Source organism: Sorex fumeus, unplaced genomic scaffold, assembly GCF_029834395.1.
Source record: "Sorex fumeus unplaced genomic scaffold, SorFum_2.1 ptg000030l, whole genome shotgun sequence".
Lineage (NCBI taxonomy): Eukaryota > Metazoa > Chordata > Mammalia > Eulipotyphla > Soricidae > Sorex > Sorex fumeus.
Window position 1 is genome coordinate 15,529,389 of NW_026606087.1, and position 21,341 is coordinate 15,550,729.

The 21,341-nt window shown below is 42.5% G+C and overlaps 2 protein-coding genes across 2 annotated transcripts; one reads left to right on the plus strand and one right to left on the minus strand.

Moving 5' to 3' along the window:
* Positions 1–1,090: 1,090 nt before the first annotated feature.
* TRIM68 (tripartite motif containing 68) lies at positions 1,091–9,489 on the plus strand. Its single transcript, XM_056116110.1, has 7 exons — positions 1,091–1,136; positions 3,762–4,244; positions 5,576–5,671; positions 6,689–6,949; positions 7,374–7,396; positions 7,970–8,070; positions 8,203–9,489. The coding sequence occupies exons 2-7, from the start codon at positions 3,819–3,821 to the stop codon at positions 8,751–8,753; spliced, it is 1,458 nt and encodes a 485-aa protein (XP_055972085.1). The 5' UTR covers positions 1,091–1,136; positions 3,762–3,818; the 3' UTR covers positions 8,754–9,489.
* Positions 9,490–14,569: 5,080 nt separating this feature from the next.
* Positions 14,570–15,556, minus strand: LOC130025337 (olfactory receptor 52I2-like). Its single transcript, XM_056116296.1, has one exon. It carries the CDS (start codon positions 15,542–15,544, stop codon positions 14,570–14,572), a length of 975 nt encoding a protein of 324 aa, XP_055972271.1. The 5' UTR covers positions 15,545–15,556.
* Between the last annotated feature and the right edge of the window lie 5,785 nt (positions 15,557–21,341).

Here is a 21,341-nt window from a genome sequence, read left to right on the forward strand (position 1 = left end):
TCGAATGTAGCCTGCCCACAGGGCAGAGTCTAGCAAACTCCCCGTGGCGTACCAAATATGCCAAATACCAGTAACAATGATGGGTCTCATTCTCCTAAAGAGCCTTGAATATAATCTCAGGGCTAGGATGAAAGAGACGTTATTGGGGCCTGCTCGAGGCAATCGACGAATAACAGGATGATGAAAAATGAAATGAAATGAAAAACTCACTAAGAAATGCAATAAGGAGGGAAAACATAGACAAGGGAATGCTGATCTAATAGGCTACTATTTAACATGGATGGCTAAGCAAACTGCTCTGGGCCCAGCGCTGTCCCTGGGAATAAACCGGGTTCGTTTTTAAGAGTCAAGGGCCTGCGTGAAACGCTAGGGGTCCGGTGGTCCAGACTCGGCTGATGCAGCGCTCAGCAGCATCTCAGAAGTTTGAGCCCCTGGACTTTTTCCGGGAGCTGACTCTGAGGATTCTCCTTTTTTTTTTTTTTTTTTTTTTTTTTTTTCCCCTTTATTTTATTTTATTTTTTTTAAAGTTGTAGGTTTACAATTTTTTGTGCTTTGGTTTCAATTATACAATGATCAGATACCCATCCCTCCACCAGTGCCCATTTTCCACCACCATGGATAATATCCCTCCCACCCCCATCCCCCCATCCCCCCGTCTCTGTGGCAGGGCAATCCCCTGTGTTCTCTCTCTCCTTTTGGGTGTTGTGGTCTGCAAAAGAGGCATTGAGTGGCAAACATGTTCAGTCCACAGTCTACTTTCGACATGCATCTCCCCTCCTGGGAGGATCCTCCAAACATCCTTTATTTGGTGCTCCCTTCTCTATCTGAATAGCCCTTTCCTCTAGGATACCAGACTGGCCTCTAAGTTAAGCAGCCCTGCGGGCCTTTTCCTTTCGGTAATAAGAACCTGGAGAAAAAAAAAAAACTACTATGAATCAATCGGATGAAACCAGTCAGGCTCCTAGCGCCCCAGTCCCCACATCTTATTGGCTACGGTTATCCAGATTCTTCCCTATGATTGGCTGTTCCCACAAAGACCCCGCCAGCAGGGCGGAGCCTCGGCCGTGGGGGCGTGGCCGCGGCTAGGACGGACCCGGAAGAGGAGCTGGATGCGGCCGCGAGCGCCGCTCACGCAGGTACTGCGCTGCGGGTCTCCGACCCTGGGTCCTTGGCGGCTCCACTCTCGGTTAACACCGCGGGGAGAGCTAGTTCTAGCTGAGGGTGATGCCTCTTCCAAAGTCTGGCGTCTTCCAGGGGCATCTTCCTCTGCCCCGCAGGCTCCCTGCCCCCGCGAGGCCTGGAGGTCACCTTCTCGCTCAGCTCCAGAAACCCGCACTCAGGGCCCCCCCTCGCCCCTCTTTCCACCCAACACTCCAGCTATTCCCATATGTACCCCCCCACCCCCCGTCTCCCCTGCACACACACACACACACACACACACCTCTCAAACTGACACCCCACCGAACCCCACCCATCCCAAGGCACAGTAGAAGCAATTCTACATTTAATAAGAAGAAAAATTGTCGAAGTAACTTACCTTGAATGTGTTAAAGCAAGACTTGCGTCTTAACGTTAGCAGCAAGAGCATCCTTCCTCCGAATCCATTTTGCAGAGCTTCCAGCACTTACTTAACATCTTGTCATTTTTCGATCTTCTTATGACCCCACTAAATCCAAGTAATGTGCTTCTACCGTCCATGCTGATTTTTTATTTTGATACTTCTTCACCTTTTTCTATATTCGTTTTGCTTTGATTTTTCACTTAGTTTTCCCTACTGCCACCTTCTGCCTTCTTTGATACTGTTACTTTCCTTATCCGTCCATCTTTGTAGCTTTAAATTATATTTGTATTCTTTGTATTGCTGCTTTCCTTATTTATTCATCATTGTAGCTTTTAATAATAGCTGTCCATCTCCGTTGTGTCCATTTTAGGTGGTAACTTTGGAGGGCCTTTCTATATTAGAGGAGGATATTGATACTTTTTTCCATTTCCAATGCATTGTCAGTTGGGCTTGTCATTTCATTTAATTATCTTGTATTCAGAAGACTTCCAGGCACAGTTTCTTGTTATTGGGGGGTATAATGGACACAGCCCCTGTCTTCCTGTGACTTTTAGGGAAGCTTTTAACTGATATTAAAAGCAGGATCAGAAAGAAGTTATTTCACACTCTTGGTATCCTAAATAGAATAGGTAGATAGGGGGTCTACAGGAAAGTGAAAGTTTCTAGGTGAAGAAACAGCTCTTTTGTAGAGACACTTTGTGCAGTGGGTGCTCAGGAATCAGAATAGATGCTTTAGTGGATTAATAATATACTTTAGCTATGCTATTAGATTCTACACTTTGGTAGTGATAGGAGGAAGAGGAGGAAAGTGGAGGCAGGGTGGCCCCATGAGCAGACCTGACATGCTGATGGCCTGTCACATCACTGTATCACTGTATCACTGCCATCCATTGTTCATCTGTTTACTCAAGCAAGCACCAGTAATGTCTCTATTCTTCCCAGCCCTGAGATTTTAGCAGCCTCTCCTTACTCATCTTTCCCAACGATTGGAGGCTCTTTCAGGGTCAGGGGAATGAGCCCTGTTATCGTTACTGTCTTTGGCATATTGAATACGCCACGGGGAGCTTGCCAGGCTCTGCCCGTGTGGGCAGGATACTCTTGGTAGCTTGCCAGGCTCTCAGATATATATCTGTCACTGTCACTGTCCTCCCGTTGTTCATCAATTTATTCGAGCGGGCCCAGTAACATCTCCATTGTGAGACTTGGTTGTCACTGTGTTTGGCGGCATATTGAATGCACAGCGGGTAGGGCGTTTGCCTTGCACGCAGCCAACATAGCCAACCCGAGTTCGATTCCTCCGCCCCTCTTGGAGAGCCCGGCAAGCTACCGAGAGTATCTCGCCCGCACGGCAAAGCCTGGCAAGCTACCTGTGACGTATTCAGATATATATATATATATATATATATATATATATATATATGTCTCTCAGTGATTTGTTGCCTAATGTCTGAACCCCATCAAACATGGTGTGGTAATTATAGAAAATGGGTAGGAAGTGTAGGAAGTGCTGTCATGCAGTCCAGAAAGCAGCCTGGAGCGTGGCAGTAGTTGGATAGTGGAGGTCGGCTGCTGGGGCTGGGTCCCTTGGGGCAGAGGGCTCTCACCTGTCCCGCTCTGGGGTGCCCTGAGTGAAAACAGTCCTGGTGCGGGCTGTCACATAGAGTTCTGTGAACTCTGTCTAGTCTCACATCTGTCAGGATGATTTTTTTGACTGTCTTCGACCACTTTCCCCACCCCCTCCTCTTGAATTTTTATTATACCTTGAAGCTAGAGAATTAAGCAGTTTACCCTAGAGAGAATGGTAGAACCCTGTACCAAGCACATGAAAACCATTAAATAATAATTTCAGCTTGGAATTGTGATGTAAACTGGGCTAATCCATGTTAAGATGTTCAGAGTAGTGCCTGCCACTTCATGGACTGCAGGAGTGATTATTAATGTTGTGCCCACAATACCAAATAAAATGTGAAATCCATTTGGGTTTAGGAACAAAACACTTAACATCCACCTGCTAAGGCATCCCACCCTTCATGTCTGTTTTGTGAAGAACATGATCTAGTCAGGAAGTCCAATGCTTATTAAAAGAGGTCAAAAGTGTTCCCATTTATGGAGGAAATTGTTTTCCTCACCCACTAATTATTCTTTATTCTGATCTCTCTGGTCTTGTGTTAACTTTCTTAATTTTCTTTTTTTCCTCCAGCCTCCACTGCCACTACTTGATTTTATTCTTGTTCTGAGGAGGGTGTAAGAATGCGCTATGGACCCTACTGCATTGGTGGCCGCTGTTATGGAAGAACTGGCCTGTCCGATCTGCATGACCTTCCTGAGGGAGCCTGTGAGCATTGACTGTGGCCATACCTTCTGCCACAGCTGTCTCTCTGGACTCTGGAAGGTTCCAGGGGAATCCCTGAACTTGAGTCACACATGTCCCCTTTGTCGGGCTCCTATTAAGCCAAAGAACTGGAGGCCTAATTGGCAGCTGGCCAGTGTTGTAGAAAAAGTCCGACTATTAGGGCTACCTGCAGGAATGGGGCAGAAGAACAACGTGTGTGAGCAGCATAAAGAGCAGCTCAAGGTGTTCTGCAAAGACGACGGCCTTATCATGTGCGAGGTGTGTGGCCAGTCCCTGGAGCATGAGACCCACCATGTTGTACCAATGGAAGATGTCTACTGGGAGTATAAGGTGGGATATGGAGTCTTTCCCATCACCTGCTATCGCTAGATTCAGGACTTGACTAAAGGCCCCCAGGACTGAATAAAAGCTCATTTCCTTGAATTTATCTTTCAGATCTTGGGCACCTGATAGTCAGCCACACTTCTTCATGCATTCCTGACCTTAGATTTCCTTCCCTCCCATTTTCACACCCCATTCCTGAGCCCAACAAAACTTAACCCCTGTGCATCACCAGGTGTGACCCAAAAAGAAAAAATTAATGTCTAATTCGCTGGAGCGATAGCACAGCGGTAGGGCGTTTGCCTTACAAGCGGCCAACATGGCTGACCCGAGTTCAATTTCTCTGCCCCTCTCGGAGAGCCCGGCAAGCTGCTGAGAGTATCTTGCCCACACGGCAGAGCCTGGCAAGCTACCCGTGACGTATTCGATATGCCAAACACAGTAACAACAAGTCTCATGATGGAGACGTTACTGGGCCCGCTCGAGCAAATCGATGAACAACGGGACAACTGTGGACCTGAACGTCTAATTCAAATGTATTACTGAATTTGGTAGAGATACATATTGTTTAGCTGGCATTCTAGGTACCTTGGGATGGTTTTGAGTCTGAAGTAGTTAAGGCTGCACATATTAGAACCTACAAATTCTTCATAGCTATACCATAGTCATTCGACATTGGACAAGTCATTTTAAGTTCCTTTGCCAGGGGAAGAGGCATGCGAGGTATTTGGGGGTTTGGGACACACCCAGCTGTTCTGAGGGTTTACTTCTGGCTCTGTGCTCAGTGATAACCTTTGGTGAGGCTTGGGATCGAAGCTGGTTTGGCTGTGCAAGGCAAGCGCCTTTTCCACCATACTCTCTCTGGCTCCTACGGTCCTTACTTTATGACAAAATTGAGGCTTAGAAATGTAGGGTTCTGATAGTTGACATCATAGCTGGAAGGGCCCGTAGCTAATTCAGTAGGTGTGGCCTGTGGCCCAGAGTCTGCATCACTCACTGGTCCACTATTGATGCTCATCTGCTGACCCACTAGAGCCACACTTGAGGTCATAGGCAGAGAAGGATAAACGTAGACATGGATAAAAAAGTCTAAGATAGGTTGGTGGCAAGTTTGGAAACACATCAGAACATTTCTTCTGTCTCAGAACCACAGAGATTCTGAGGGTTTACATAGTTGTCCGAGAGCTACCTGATGGATACATCTTTCTGTGGCATTCTTTCACTCAGCAGTCCACTGGCCTGTCACCCGAGAGACATTTGTTTCTCATCACTTTCTGCTAGAAAATCTCTATCGATTTTGACTTAGCTGATGAGCCTCATGCTGTCTGTGTCTCTTTCAGTGGAAACTCCATGAGACTCTGGAAAATCTGAGGAAAGAGCAAGAAAAGGCCTGGAAGCTGGAAGTTGATGAGAAGAAACGAACTGCCACCTGGAAGGCAGGTTGTCGCCAGGAGAAAAGTGTTTGTGTGTTTCCTGTGGCACTGGCCGATGGTAGCGTCCTCATCTCTCATGCAGGATATGGGGTTTAAAGTCAGCACCCACGGGTCTCATACCAGCTTTCTCCCAAGGTTTGTGGTGTTGGGCTGCCATGTAGCTCCCAATGCCAGTTTCCTAATAATGGTGTAAGAGTAACCCATGAGCTTGTTTCTCTTGTGAGAAACAAAAAGTTTGGCATCACAATGATGCAACTTGTATGATGCTTAGTAAAGCCTAATTGCTGCCTCACCTTCCCCTTACAGAGTATCTTTATCAAGAGTTAAGTTTTTCAATCTTTTAAAATCCCCTCCACCAGGGGCTGGAGCGATAGCACAGTGGGTAGGGAGTTTCCCTTGCATGCGGCTGACCCGGGTTCGATTCCCAGCATCCCATATGGTCCCCTGAGCACCACCAGGAGTGATTCCTGAGTGCTTGAGCCAAGAGAGTAATCCCTGTGCATCGCCAGGTGTGACCCAAAGAGAAAAAAAAAGAAAAGAAAAATCACCTCCACCATAAGCTGGAGGCTTGCATAATCAAAGCATCTGAATGTCTGGTCAAGAGAAGATAATACTGAGACCAGTCTAAAACAGCATGTTGATGTGACATAGTAAGAAGCAGAAACATTTAAGAGTGTGTTAAGCATTCTACCTTTGAGTCTTATGTGGGGTTCTCTGTTCATTATTCTGAAGATAGAAAAATGTCTAGAATATATAGTGCTGAGATAATACTTTGGGCTCTACCAGGGTCAGTGGAACCCTGAAGTGTGGGCAAAAGCTGTGAGGGCAGAAAAGCAGGATCATTTATTTTCTTGATCTTTGCCTCTATAGCACTGGCTCCTAGTCATTACCAGAGTGTGTGTGTGTGTGTGTGTGTGTGTGTGTGTGTGTGTGTGTGTGCGCGCGCGCTCACACATCAGAGTCCTCAATCCTAAGTAGCCTTTACATGGACAGTGTTGACGTCAGATCTTGGCTTTGCAGATGCAGGTGGAAACCCGGAAACAGAGCATCATGTGGGAGTTCGAGAAATATCAGCGCTTACTAGAGGACAGACAGCCCGCGGACCGGCAGCTTGAGGCAGAGGCAGCCACGGCTCTGGCCCTGCTGGAGCAGGAGAAGGGGGAAACCCTGCAGAAGCTGGAGCAGAGTCGTGAGGGGCTAGTCCAGCAGAGCCAGGCCCTGTGCAGGATGATTGCCGAGCTGGAGGAGATGACCCAGAAGCCTGTTCGCTGGATGCTGCAGGTGAGGAGCCATTTTTTCCCAGGGAACCCCAACAGGGAGCTGAAGGGAGACAGGAACTCCAGGAGGGAGGTTCAGCTAGTCTTCCATGGGGCCCTGCCACCACTGTGCTCCCCGGCCTGGCTCCCCATATACGCCCACGTACTTACTCTTCATGGTGCATGGCTCACCTGGCCTGGGGTAGCCCCTTAAGTGGGGCAATGTCAGACAGCTGTGATGAGCCAGTTCTCAGGAGTGAGCCTGCAGTCAGAGAAGTCGCCAAGAGTTCCATGTGCCCTTCTCTCTCCGATGGGGATGTGCCCTCACCCTCTGCCATCATTCTTTCACTCTCCTCAGCCCCCTTTACACGCCAGTGCTCCAGATCTGCCTCATCACTCTGAGAAATGGCACATATAACTCATGCACTGCATTTGTTTTCCTTTTCCAGGGTATTCAGGAAGTTTTAAACAGGTATGTGCCCCTCCTTAGAGCCCCTTGCATCCCTGTAAGGGAAAGAGGGGCCTAGTCAGAGCCAGAGGCCTGGGAGGAACATGGATCCAGCACCCACAGTGAAGCTCATGCTGCTGTATAATCTCCTCCCTCTGTGCGGTGGCTAAAGTTTTGTTCAGATTTTTTTTTTCTTCATTATACTTGGCCAAGTACATTTCCAACATCAACACTAGGACAAATTTCATATCAAGTGATTAAAGCATATAGTTTCAAGTAGATCCCAGTTGGGGGGTTGGTGGGGTGAGTGGAGGCAGGGCGAGGGGACCTGTCTCAGTGCCTCGAGCTCTGGGCAGGAGCACCAGCCTCCCTTCTTTGCAGCAGTGTCTTCCTCTCCTAATGAGCTGCCCCTCTACCCTCATCCCCAGTCATCTGTTCTCTCCCAGCCACACCCCCTTAGGGCTCGGTCCAGCTCTGCTGCACCTGCTGTGGCCAGCCCGTGACCCTCATTGGCTAGGAGCCTGGCCCGGCCCTGCTTTTCTATTCTGTGGGAAGTCTACATAGCAGAGTCAGGACTGCAGGCCCCTCCACCTCCAGGTGTAGGTCCTGGACTCTGCAGCCACCAGAGCCAGTCTCCCTGGAGTTGAAAACGGAATGCCGCGTGCAAGGCCTGAGAGAGATCCTGAGGTCCTATGCAGGTATGATGCTGGGGGAGCTTGTGACAGGCAGTGGGAGGGATCCTCCTAGGGGATAATGGTTCGGGACCCCTCTGTAGCCCCATTGTACAGCTGTATCAGGGCGGCGGTGCCCCCTGGGCTCCTCTTCCCTAGCTGATGTGCGCCTGGATCCAGACACCGCTTATTCCCGGCTCATTGTGTCAGAGGACAGAAAGTGTGTGCACTATGGAGACAGCCAGCAGGACCTCCCAGACAACCCCGAGAGATTCTACCGCTACAACATCGTCTTGGGTAGCCAGCGCATCTCCTCGGGCCGCCACTACTGGGAGGTGGAAGTGGGAGACCGGACTGAGTGGGGCCTGGGAGTGTGTACAGAGGATGTCGATCGGAAGGAGGAGGTCTACTTATCCCCCCGCTATGGATTCTGGGTGATCAGGCTGAGGAAGGGAGATGAGTACCGGGCAGGCACCGAGGAGTACCCACTCCTGTCCTTGGCAGTCCCACCCCGCCGAGTGGGTGTCTTCCTAGATTATGAGGCCCATGATATCTCCTTCTACAACGTGACAGATAATGGCTCCCACATTTTTACTTTTCCTCACTGTCCCTTCCCAGGGCACCTCCTGCCCTATTTCAGTCCTTGTTACAGCATTGGAGTCAACAACACGGGTCCTCTGACCATCTGTTCCTTGGACATGGAGGACTGAGAGAGCCTCCCTTTCAGCCAGAGAAATCAGAATTTGTTTATCCTCAAGGTTCTTGGAGAAGACCTCTGAACCAGCTTCCCCTTGAATTAAGCCAGACCTAGAATCCAGGGCTTCCCCTGCCTGGCCCAGTTGTCTGTGATGCTGGCCAAAGTTTCTCAGTAAATCACTCATGTAAAGAAACTGACACTCAGACGGGCCTTGCACCCCTGAGGAAAATGTGACAGAGCTGATGGTAAGGAACAGACTAGTTCTAAGAACGAGAACTCGTTCCATTCTGTACATCATAGTCCTTTTCCCCACCTTGTTTTGTTGCATAAACACAAACTGAATAATTTATTCAGTGAAAATGATGTAGTTGCAACCTTTAGGTAACCCTCTGACTAGGGTTTTCCAACAAAGCACAATATTTAGTTGTTTTTCTAAAACTAGTTTGACAAAACTTCACCCGTGGTTTGCTGCTACCCATTTCTTGGGGTTGGAGCAATAGTACAGCATGGAGGGCATTTGGCTTGCACACAGATGACCCAATTCAATTGCCAGCATCCCATATGGTCACTTGAGCCCCGCCAAGACTGATCCCTGAGCACAGAACAAAGAGACAGCCCTGAACACAGCTGGGTGTGGCCCAGAAAGAAAAAAAAACTTTAAACAGCGTTAATGCCACAGATTATTTCACACAAGACTGCTGAAAGAAGAAGATTGTAATGATTTTAAAATGTTTACACATACATATGAAATAAAATCAGCAAACTCCTCCGGTCAAATGTCTCCTTACCTGCATACTATTCATTGCATTTGTCTTAGAAATATCCAATATTTTTGAAAAAAATTTTAATAGGTGTAATAGCAGTAGTAGCTGCATAATCTACCTCAAGTTGACAAGGAAGTTCTTAGATCTGTATCCCATACTCCTCCCTCAGGGAGAGAGGAAAGAAAGCTATGGGGTTTTGTCTGTGGTGATGTGTTATTTTGTTTTTTGGGTTTTGCTCTGTTTTGCCTTTTTGACGCCATACCCATTGATGATGAGGAGTTACTCCTGGCTCTGCACTCAGGAATTACTCCTACCAATGCCCAGGGAACCATATGGGGTGCCAAGGTTGGAGCCCAGGTCAGCCACATGCAAAGCCAGTGCCATATCCGCTGTACATCACCCTAGTCCCTGCCTGTGGTGATGTTTATATCTCACCATACAGACAATATATTTACATCTTTGTTGTAATACTTTCTTATTTCTTAGGCCTTTCCTTACAGTATACAGCCCTTTAAATAGAAATATGCTCATGTTGGTGACAGACTCCAGGCCATGGTAGTATAGTTTGTATCTGTCCTTGAAGCAGAATGGACACTATGTCTTTTAGAGAGAGTGAAAAAATAAAAAACACAACCTACATAGAAAGGAAAGCTGACCCACAGACTAGTGGGTTGAAGTTTACATCATTATATGTCACAAAGAGATTCATCATGTTTCTGATACAACGTTATAGTCTATCTGCTACTGTCTTCTCTTAATCTAACAGAACAAGGAATGGGGAAGGGATAGAGAGAAAACATGACTAGGCTGTAAAATTTCATATAATGATGGAGAATTAAGGCTATACATGCTTGGATTATTTAGAACAGTTGTGACAATACTACAGTACAGATCTTAAGAGTAAGATATGAAAATGATTATGGATGGAAACAAATTGCAAAGCTCACAAATGAAAATTATTGGCACTGCTTACTGCAATAAATGACAATGTGTAGAACATTACATATGGTCATGGTACTGTATAGTAAATTCTGATGTAGTTTAATGGGGACTGATTTGGATAGCAAAATAGATATTACATTGGGTCAAAGGGAGAAGCAAAGTAACTTCCAAATGGTTGGAATAAGGATTTTTAAAAAATATCTTCCTGCCTTAATTATGTTGGAAATATGGAGATAAAATAGAAATAAATCCATTCTTCCCATGATATTTTCAAATTTCAACTTGAGCATTAGCAGTTGAAGGGGAAAAGTTTCTATTAGCTACTCCAGGAGTAATCAGCTGGTACATCAAAGACCTGGTTTCGGTAAAGGGTTGAGCTGATTTTCCCTGGAGGTGCTATATATTTTTGTTTGGGGAATTGTTGGTAGACTTGAGAAGAATATCTCAAGCACTTCAAGGTATATTCATGGACAGTTAGCAGAAGAGATTACTGTTCCCACCACTGCTGTTCTTTTGCTGTAGTTTATTAGAACACATCATGAAAAGTACCCAGAAGAGGACTAATTCAATGATAAACTTATTCAAAATTCATAGAGCAAATTAAGGAGCACAATTGCTTTGTAATGTGCTATATGTTGTCTTGGCATTTATATGCTTATTTGGGTTCTATGATTGATTTCATATTGGAAGGAAGGTTAAACAAAACTACATCATTTCCTATTGTTTCACTTTTAAGACCGAAGAAGATTGAGGGTTGTATGTGTGTGAAAACTATTTTCAAAGGTAGTTACCTACACTTCTCTTCTAATAACTCCTTAAAGATGAGGAACTTTTCTGTCTATTATTGTGGCCCTGTGTAGCACTGTATGTATACGTGTACACACATGTGCATGCACACACATGTACATGTATGTTAATATTTAGTGAACTTTCATTTACATGCCTATAGTCAAAAATAAGTTCTCTGCCTCATAGGTATATAAAAGAATGGATACTATTAGTTAAAATCTTACTCAAAAACTTGATTGTATGGATGTTATAAAAGAAATCCAGAAGGGTAAGAAGCAGGTAATCATGGAGAGAATGTCCGGTGCCTGGACATTCCCAGAATGCGTGGAATGACAACTTGATGTGATTATTCCCTCCCAAACCACGTCTAGTCTTGCCTATTCTTGTTTTACTGTCAGAGAAACTAAGGGATGCAATGCCTGAATCTTGAGGTGAAAAGCTGCCAAAATGTAGGAGGAAACAGAGGACAAATCCCTGAGTTTATAGGTCCCCACAATAAGTCATCTCCCCTTTTTCCAGGAATCTTGATATTTCAATCTCTTAAAACTAAGAGTGTGAGGGGCTACTCTGGGTCCAAGGTATCTATTAAATGAGATTGCATGGATTAGGAATGTAGTTTCAGTAACAGCACATGCCGCGCATGGGTAAGGTGCTGGATTCCAGTCACGGCATCCCATGGCCCCCTTGTACGCTGACAGTTATAGTGCTCATAGGAATAACAGCAACAACAACCCCTGCTCAAAAAAAAAAAGAATTACTTCATATAGAGCAAGATTAGAATCTGAAATGTACTCAGTGAAGTCTGGGGTTACTGGAGTGATCTAGTTAACCATCATAGGGATCAGATCCCCTCAGAGAAGCATATAGTTTAATAAATACTTGAGTAACAACAGTGGGCTCCAGTTTATTTCAGAGAACACTAATGTAAATGGAACAAAAAGTTGATATGTCAGGACTTCTGATGAAAGTGTGCGAAAGTTACATTTTATCACTTTGCAGTGGATTTTTGTTTTGGGGCCACATCCGGTGTTTGTTCCTGGCTCAGTGCTTACTCCTAGCAGGATTAAGGGACCTGGAGATTGAACCCAGGTTCTACCACTTGTAAAGTGTCTTGCATGCTCTACTATCTCTCTGGCTCCTACAGTAGATTTTTTAATGAGCTTAATATTCCTTGATTTTTGGGGAAAGAATGAGTTTTCAGAATGGAAATCTTATCAAATAGATTTAACCACCTCATAGTCTTAATTTGTTTCTGTGTTTTAAGAAAGGATATTTTGTTGGTGACTGTCACTATCACTGTCCTCCCCTTGTTCATCGATTTTCTCGAGCGGGCCCAGTAATGTCTCCATTGTGAGACTTTGTTGTTACTGTGTTTGGCATATCAAATACATCACGAGTAGCTTGCCAGGCTTTGACGTGTTGGTGAGATACTCTCATTAGCTTGCCGGGCTCTCCAAGAGGGGTGGAGGAATCGAATTCAGGTCAGCCATGTTGGCTGTGTGCAAGGCAAATGCCCTACCCGCTGTGCTATTGCTCCAGCCCACTACCTTACTAATAGGAGGTATATTAAAAGGTATAGAATTATCTTGTCTTAACAGGGATGTATAATAGGGGTATATCTGAGTGTACAAAATATTAGAATTGGAACCAGAAATCAATTTTTTCATTTCATTTTGCTAATATGTTTCCCTTAGTGTGAAACAGATTTCCCCTCATAAATTCCTGTGTTTGAAAGTGGCCCTTATCCATGGTCCCAAGTTTGTCTTGTAGATGAACTGGAATCCGTTTAGGCTGAAGAAGTACTCTTCCAGGTATGACATTTCAGCAAAGTTGAATGAATTAATTTATAGATTAGAAGGCAAAGTCATATGTTAGCACATGCATGCATATCACATGAGATAAAAACTCTTTTGAGAAAATAAGCTAGATGTAGGCAGTTGGTTTCTTTTAAAGAGAGACTACTTGAATATTGAGTTGGGAATTTTAAGTCTGAAACTGTGAGGACAAGAGAAACAACAGAACAGGCTTTTGTCAAGCTAAGAAACTAGCAAGACCTGAGTTTCTATTTCCCGGAGGACAGGATGGTACTAACGAAAGCAACACCCCGAAACCACAGACAAGGGTGACCGACCACGACCTAGGTAGAATGTCCCCAAGCCTGGCAGATGGTAGAGACTAATCAGCAAGCACCCCGCACCCAGCACCCAGTCATATTAGGAAAAGCCTGTTAGAGCTTGGAAAAACTTATGTAACAGATACTGCGATGCTTATCTAACCAAAACATATATAAACCACCTGAGAATTGGAGTTGGGGTTCTTGTCAAGACTTCACTGGGTTGGATGAGACTTGGACCCTAGCTCGAGCTAGCAATAAAGCTTCCTTTGCTTTTGCATTCTCACTTGTGGAACTGGTCTCTCTGAATGGTAAACCCAACACCCAGATAATAACAAAACAAAGTGAAGAAAAAATGAATATGTCCTCAGTTCGATCTTTTACTCAAATATTAATTATACCATTAAAAGTGTTGCCAGCTCTTCATGGTAAAAAATAAGTATTGGAAAAGGGAAATGTGTTTGATATTTGCATGACTGAGACCTAAACCTGAAAGCTTTGTAACCTTTCCCACAGTGATTCAATAAATAAATAAATTTTTTTTAAAAAAGTGTTGCCAGAAAATTAATCATTTCAGGCTGGAGAGATAGTACAACGGGTAGAGCATTTGCCTTGCATGTGACTGACCTGGGTTCAAGAACATTTATGGTGCCATGAGGATCAAGCCAACTCTGTGATCAACTTCAAAAGTAAGCTACTTGTGGGGCCAGAGATTCAGCTGGAAGAGTTTGCTTTGCCCAGATTCAATACTTAACATCTCATCAGCAGTTCCTGAGGACTGCCAAGAGTGATTCCTGAGAGCAGAGTTAGGAGTAATCCCAAGTAATGCTGGGTTTCACCCAAATGGAGCCTGAATAGAATAGAATTTGTATTAAGTTTGTATTTATAAGTCTCTGCCCTCTTGAGAGCCGTGTCCTCTCTCTTTCTTTCTCTCCATCCTTTTCTCATTGTTCCTCTTCTTCCCCCTTTTCTCTCTCTTCTTTCTCCCTCTCTCCTTCCCACTCTTTCTCCCTTCTCTCTTCCTTCTCTGTCCCCCATCACTCATATTCCCTAAATAAAATTATTTTACTTAAAAAACTTTTTTGTAATCAGTGGCTAAGGTGTTTACCCTGCATACAGCCTACTTGCTTTCTATCCATGGTACTACATAAGGTTCCCCCAAACTCTTCCAAGATTGACCCCCGAGCATCACTGTGTGTTTCCCCACAAAAAAATAAGTATTCATGAACCAAGGTGAGAGTGGTTAAAGAGGCACCGCATCAGCAAATTTGATGTTCGGTCTCTTATCTGTTTGGTTCTCAAGCCATAAATAATGGGGTTTAGGGTAGGTGGGATGACCAAGTACAAGTCAGCCAACAGCACTTGGGTGTGTAAAGGCACTAAGCCCTTACCTATCCAGGCCACATAGATGGATGCCATCCCTGGTAAGTAGTAAAGAGCCATAACCCCGACATGGGATCCACAGGTGCTTAATGCTTTCAATTGAGCATTCTTTGAGGAAAGACCGAACACTGCCTGGAGAATCAGGTTGTAGGAAGCAGCAATGAAAGTCACATCAGAGCCCACAATAATGGAAGAACCAATCATACTGTAGAGACTACTGGGCATGGGGTCAGCACATGCCAACTTGGCCACAGCTATGTGCTCACAGTAGGAATGAAGAACCACATTGGAGCCACAGAAAGGGAGATGACTCACCATCCAACTTAATGGAGTCATGAAGATGGCAGCTCTGATGATGATGACCACACACATGCCCAGCATCACTTGAGGTGTGAGAATTGTTTTATAATGTAGGGGCTTACAGATGGCTACATAGCGGTCAAAAGCCATAGCCAGCAGCAGCCCTGTCTCCACAGCTGTGGCTGCATGAACAAAATACATCTGAGTAAAACAAGCATAAAAGCTGATGGAGCCATTTCCTGAGAAGAAGATGTCCATCATTTTGGGCACTACGGAAGAGGCCATAACAATGTCCACAGCAGCTAACACACATAGAAAGTAGTACATGGGCTCTCGTAGAGTGGAATCCATCCAGATTACAGTGATTATGAGGGTATTTCCTAAGAGGACTATAGCATACATAGCAGTTAGTGATATAGCCAGCCAGAGATGTGAAGACTGCAAACCTGGGATACCCACAAGAAAGAAGGAAGTGGTCTCCACTGTGTGGTTGTAAGGTGGTCCCAGCATCATTGACGAGACAGCTTTCCTGTTAATGTATAAAATATGTAAGAAAGGGATTCAATTGACTCATAGCTCCTGAAATAGTATGCTCAGTTCTGTGGTCCACAGTATAAGAAACTGACATTTGACAAACTTGTCCTGTGCTACTTTCCATTTTCCTCATCATTTCTTTTTTTTTATTACTTCCTATTATTATAATAGGTTTCCTCATGGGTTGTCTTCTTTGGGGAATCTATAAGTCTCCTCTAGCCCTTGTTGAGGCTAAATCAGGTGTCTTACTTCTAAGCTTTAATCAACTCTTCCATGCTGACTTCTGAGCAACTAACAATTCCTATCTTTTACCCATTACTTTATTATATTCAATCAATTGTGTTTGTTTTGTTCATGCCAATTCCTGGGTATATGATTGATAGCAGTGATACACACATCTGTAAAGAGAAAGAGAGAGAGGAAGAGAAAGAGAAGAGAGAGAGACAGAGAGAGAGAAGAGCGCTTGCCATAGAGGCAGGTTGTGGGGGAGGAGGAGGGAAACTGGGGATATTGGTGGTAGGAAATGTACGCTATTGAATGGACAGGTATTGGAACATTATATGACTGAAACCAAATCATGAATCAATAATAAACAACTTTGTAATTGTGTTTCTCACAATGATTCACTAACAAAATAGAAGACATGTGTACTCTTTCCAAATGATTTCCATAGAATTAAATATTGAGTAGTTTGTCTTCTTTTTGGTGGGCAAGTTGGACCACACTCAGCTGTGTTTGAGCTCACTCCTGACTGTCTAGGAATCATTCCTGCAGTTTCTTGAGGAAATCATATGTGATGCTGGAAATCAAACCAAGGTCTACTAAAAGCGAGGCATGAGACTTAACCTTTGTGCTATCTCTATAGCCCTGAATTTTATGTTGTACATTCAGTTTTCAATGCTTAATAATTATTGAAGGAAACAATGAACTTCTTGATATGAACATGTCACCTCTTCTATTCTAAGTATAGTGCCTAGGCATAAGATGAAAAAAGCATCCTTCTGGTCAAAGAATTAGATCTCTGGATTCAGGAAAATTATATCATTAGAGAGCAACATGATCATTTTCATTGGAGATAATAAACTGGAAATATTCATAGTCTACTTGTTCTAAAGTTCAGCCTATTTTCATGTTGTTTAATTTCTAGATTAAATTGGTATAAATAAATTTTAGTATTTCAAAATGTATGAAAATGTATACCTCCTTCTACCCTGCAGGTATATTTTTTATATTTCTCCAATATGAAAAAATTCTCTTCATTAGAAATTATGAAGTCATTCTAAACAGTGAAGAATAATCCTTTGACAACTAAAACATTTCTTAATGAATATAGTATATACCAGTACAATGCTTATAAGTAGAGTCAATCTAACTATTTCTCATTTTACAAAATAAAATATCTGTACTTTCAAAATAGTTGATATGACTATTCTAGGATTAAACATATTTTTCCCAAATAACATAATAATGGTAAATTTGAGATTCAAGTACAGATCTTTCTCTTAACACCTGTGAGTCCCCAGTGTCCATCAATCTCAAGATAAATAACAAGAAAATGACTCAGGACTGTCAAAAAAAAGTGAAATGTTAGTAGACTTATTTGACCAGTTTTGATGGGACAAAGTTACTATTCTGCATAGTAACTGAATAGCTAGTTCTGCATAGCTAGTAACAAGTTAATCTCTATTTATTGCAATTTTAGTTCCCATCTATTAGCTTATGACAGTATTATTAATGTGTGTAATAGTCTTATTGTATAAACATTAAATAGTCAGCATTAACTACTATTCTACTCTTGAGATAATCCTTTATTTAAGGTTGCTTTTGCACAGATGTTTCCCATGACTTTATATATTTGGGAATAAGCACACTGCTCTAATCATCTGAAGATACTTATAAAGATCACTTTTTTCTCTTGTGGAGTCACTCAGCTTTGGGTTATGCTGATTAGACTTCTTCAAGGAACATCGGTTTCTCTTTCCTTATGAATTCTGCATGTTTATATGTATACTGCTTAAAATGTGTTATTAGTTCTGTATCATCAAAAGATAGGATAGAAAAATAGCTAATAGCATTGGTTATAAATAATAATCCCTAGACTGGAATTTATCTCTGTCACTTACAAGTGTTGTAAAAGTGCTTAGTACATAGATGCTCAATATAATATAGCTAGTAAAATTAACCTATTTCCCCTGATTACTTCTCTGGTTCTACATTGTTCTATGTAGCATACTCTACTGTGTGTGAGTTGAAGATAAAACTAATATCTGAGTAGGGGCTGGAGCAATAGTACAGTGGGTAGAGCGTTTGCCTTGCATGAGGCTGACCCAGGTTTGCTCCCTGGCATCCCATATGATTCCCACCCACCCCCACCCCATATACTGCCAAGAGTAACCCCTGAGCATCACTGAGTATGACACAAAAAGCCAAATAAATAAATATATCTGAGGGGTCTGAGAGATAATACTGGGGTTAAGGTGCTTGTCTTGCATATGGTCAATCCCAGTTCAATCCCTGGCACAGCATTTGGTTCCCTGAGGAGAGGGCCAAGAATAATTAAGCTCTAAGTAAACTGGATGTGGCCAAAAAAAAAAAATTGCACAGCCTGGAATTTCAAAAAACTTTTCCTCCTATGATCTGTTACTGAGATATACCAGCAGTACACAGCCAAATTCTTATCTGACTATTGGGTGAGACATCTTCGCAGATGATGAATCAGGAGAAAACAAAAGCTTATTTTGAGCAGGATTTTAACAAATGGTAGGAAAGGTAAGAGTTAGAATATAGAGTGATTGTTTTTTAAACTGCTGTTTGCTTCCTGGATACCACAAACTCAGTTAAGCATTACTGCTTAAAGAGCTAACGGAGAGTCTGAAGAAGCAGCTCTATCTTTCTCCTCCCATTCACCTCTGATCTAGGATCTTTCACTCCTAATCTGCTGCCTTTTATAAATCTATCTTTCTTCTGAGGGGAGTCTCAGCTGGAACCCTAAGCATCCCCGTCTCAAGTCTGGTCCATGGTTTTTCATATTTTATTAGTATTTTAAAACAGCAGGGCATTTGGTTTGGGTTTTTTGTGTATTTTTATTTTTGTTTGTTCTGTTTTGTTCTTTGACTTATTTCTACTGAAAATTTTTTTGCTATGATCAAAAATGTTCATCTTTAGTAACATGCTGTTCAGTCATTTGTTTTCAGTTTCTGTTTTACTTAATTCTCAAAAATCTTCACTGCCTACTCCCCTACTCCCCCCACTACTCTTTTTCGGGGGGGGGTGTTAATTTATGCGGTATAACATATATACTGTAAAATGCCCAAATTTCAGGTATACAGTTTGAAAAATAATATAGTGAACACATCTGCATGGCTACTACCGGAATCAAGATATAGAGATGATAGATTCTGGGTCTTGAGGGACACTATTCAGGAAGCTTTGTTTGTTTAAACTACCCTGAGGCAGGTCGAAAACCTATCTCTGCTCTCTGCCCTGAAAGAGACATTCACTTTTAGTAACTGAAAGACCGTGAAGATTTGTCATTCCCATACAAAGGATGTGTAATATATATCCCAATTTTTAAATGTCTTAAAATTAAGAGAAGATATGCAGGAGTCATTTTAATGGAGTTTTTGTATTTATGATAACTCTATGCCTTTCTTCTCTAGCCAAGATGGTCCCAACCAGCCCTGCAGCTCAGTTTCTTATCCCCTAAAAATTCTCTTTAACCCTTCATATCCCCTAAAAATTCTCTCTTGAGCCAAGAATGAACTTATCCATCCCTCCTTCAGCTTTAAACCACAGTAGGCATATGTTCTCTGTTCTCTCTCATCCAATTGCCCATCATTTCCACCAGGTGATCTTGATAGCAGGAGTACTCACCAGATGTTTATATTTTTCTGTCTTGAGTCCCCTGGCCTTGACACTCCATCAGACTAATACATGGTTCCCAGGTAAGTTAACACACCCTCTGTGTTTTCTCTACTCAGCCCCCCACTAATATGCCCATATCTAGTATTCCACATTTCTTTCACTCAAAAGGTACTTATTTATACAGAATACTTCAGGAGAGTGACAGAAGGTCAAAGATGAACATAGAGCAATGGTAAAGAGTATTGTCACAAAAAATCCCCAATGGGAGATTGCTTTACCCTTTAGATTCTTTATCTTCTACTTTTTCCCAGGACACACTGGCTTCCCTTGGCCTCTGCCTAACAGCCAAACACTAACTGCTCCAGAGATTTATTTTTCTTTGTGCTTTGCCCTCTGGAGATTTTCAGATTGCAGGAGACAAGAGTGAATAAAGAGTCTTTGTTTCAAATCCTCAGAGGATACCCTAAGAGTTAGAATATAGAGTGATTGCTGAAAGGAAAACAAAAGGCCAGTGATTATATTAAGGAAAACTTGCTATATGCAAACCACCTTGATAAAGACTTCTCAAAGATAATTCCATTTAATTTCACAATCCTTTGAAGTAGGTGACATTATTGCATCTAAATTTTATTTTTTATTATTATAGTTTCAGTATCATATGGACAGTCATATTAATGTCTATGATCGATGTAACAGATTCTCACACTTCTCTATCACCAAAATAGTCAAAACCCTCCACCAATGACCTAATATCATTTCTAGTCTATGTCTTCATCACCCTCCCATCTTCCCCATTCCCTAGCCCCTCTTACCCTCCCCACCACTTGGCAATCTCAGTTTTTGTAATCCAGGGACAGGGTTCTTTTTTTATAATTGATGTTGGCCGTTCATGTTTTATTTCACTATAGACCCACAGATGAATGAGGTCATCTGGTAGATATCTTTCTCTCTTTAACTAATTTTATTTAAATGATACCCTCCAGTTCCATTCAAGTTGCAGAACACTTCATGATTTCACATTTTCCCATAGTTGCACAATAAATATATTATACAGTCTTTATGCATTCATCCATTGTTGGACATTTGGGTTGTTTCTATATCCTGGCTATTGTGATAAGCACTTCAATGAATGTAGGTGTGCAAATATGTTTTTGAATGAATGTTTCAGTGTTTGAGGGGTAGATACAATGGAGTGGAATCGCTGGATCACATGGAATCTCTATTCTTACTCTTTTTATTGTAAATAAATCTCCATAATTTTTCCATAGAGGCTAAACCCATGGACATCCCCACCAACAGTGAATGAATGCTTCTTCTCACTACATCCCTACCAACACTTGTTTCCTGTTTTTTAAATATGATATTTTCAAACTTTTCATTTTCAGTTTTTTATATTACTTGTTGTCTCACTTTTATTTGGATTTCTCTAGTAATAAGTGATGATGAACATTTTTATATTCCTACTACTCATTCATATGTCCTCTTCAGGAAAGAATTTGTTTATCTCCTCTTCCCAATTTTTGATGAAATTATTGTTTTTCTGTTTGTTGAGCTTTTTGAGTTCTTTATGTCTTGACATTAGTCCTTTATCTTATGAATTTTGTGTAACTATTTTCTCTCATTCAGTGGGGTTTCTTTTTATTCTATTTTGAGTTTCTTTTGCTATGGTAAAACTTTTTAATTTGATGCAATCCCACTTGTTTATTTTCGTTTTGGTGATCTTTGCCAATAAAACTTATTAACATCATCTCTAAGTTCTCTCTCCTGTAGAGTTCTGCCTATATTTTTGTCAAGAAATTTTATAGGGTTTGGTCTGTTATTAATGTCTTTAATCATTTTAAATTAACTTTTGTGTAGGATGTCAGGTATGGATCCAGTTTTATTTATTTGTATGTGACTATACAGTTTTCCA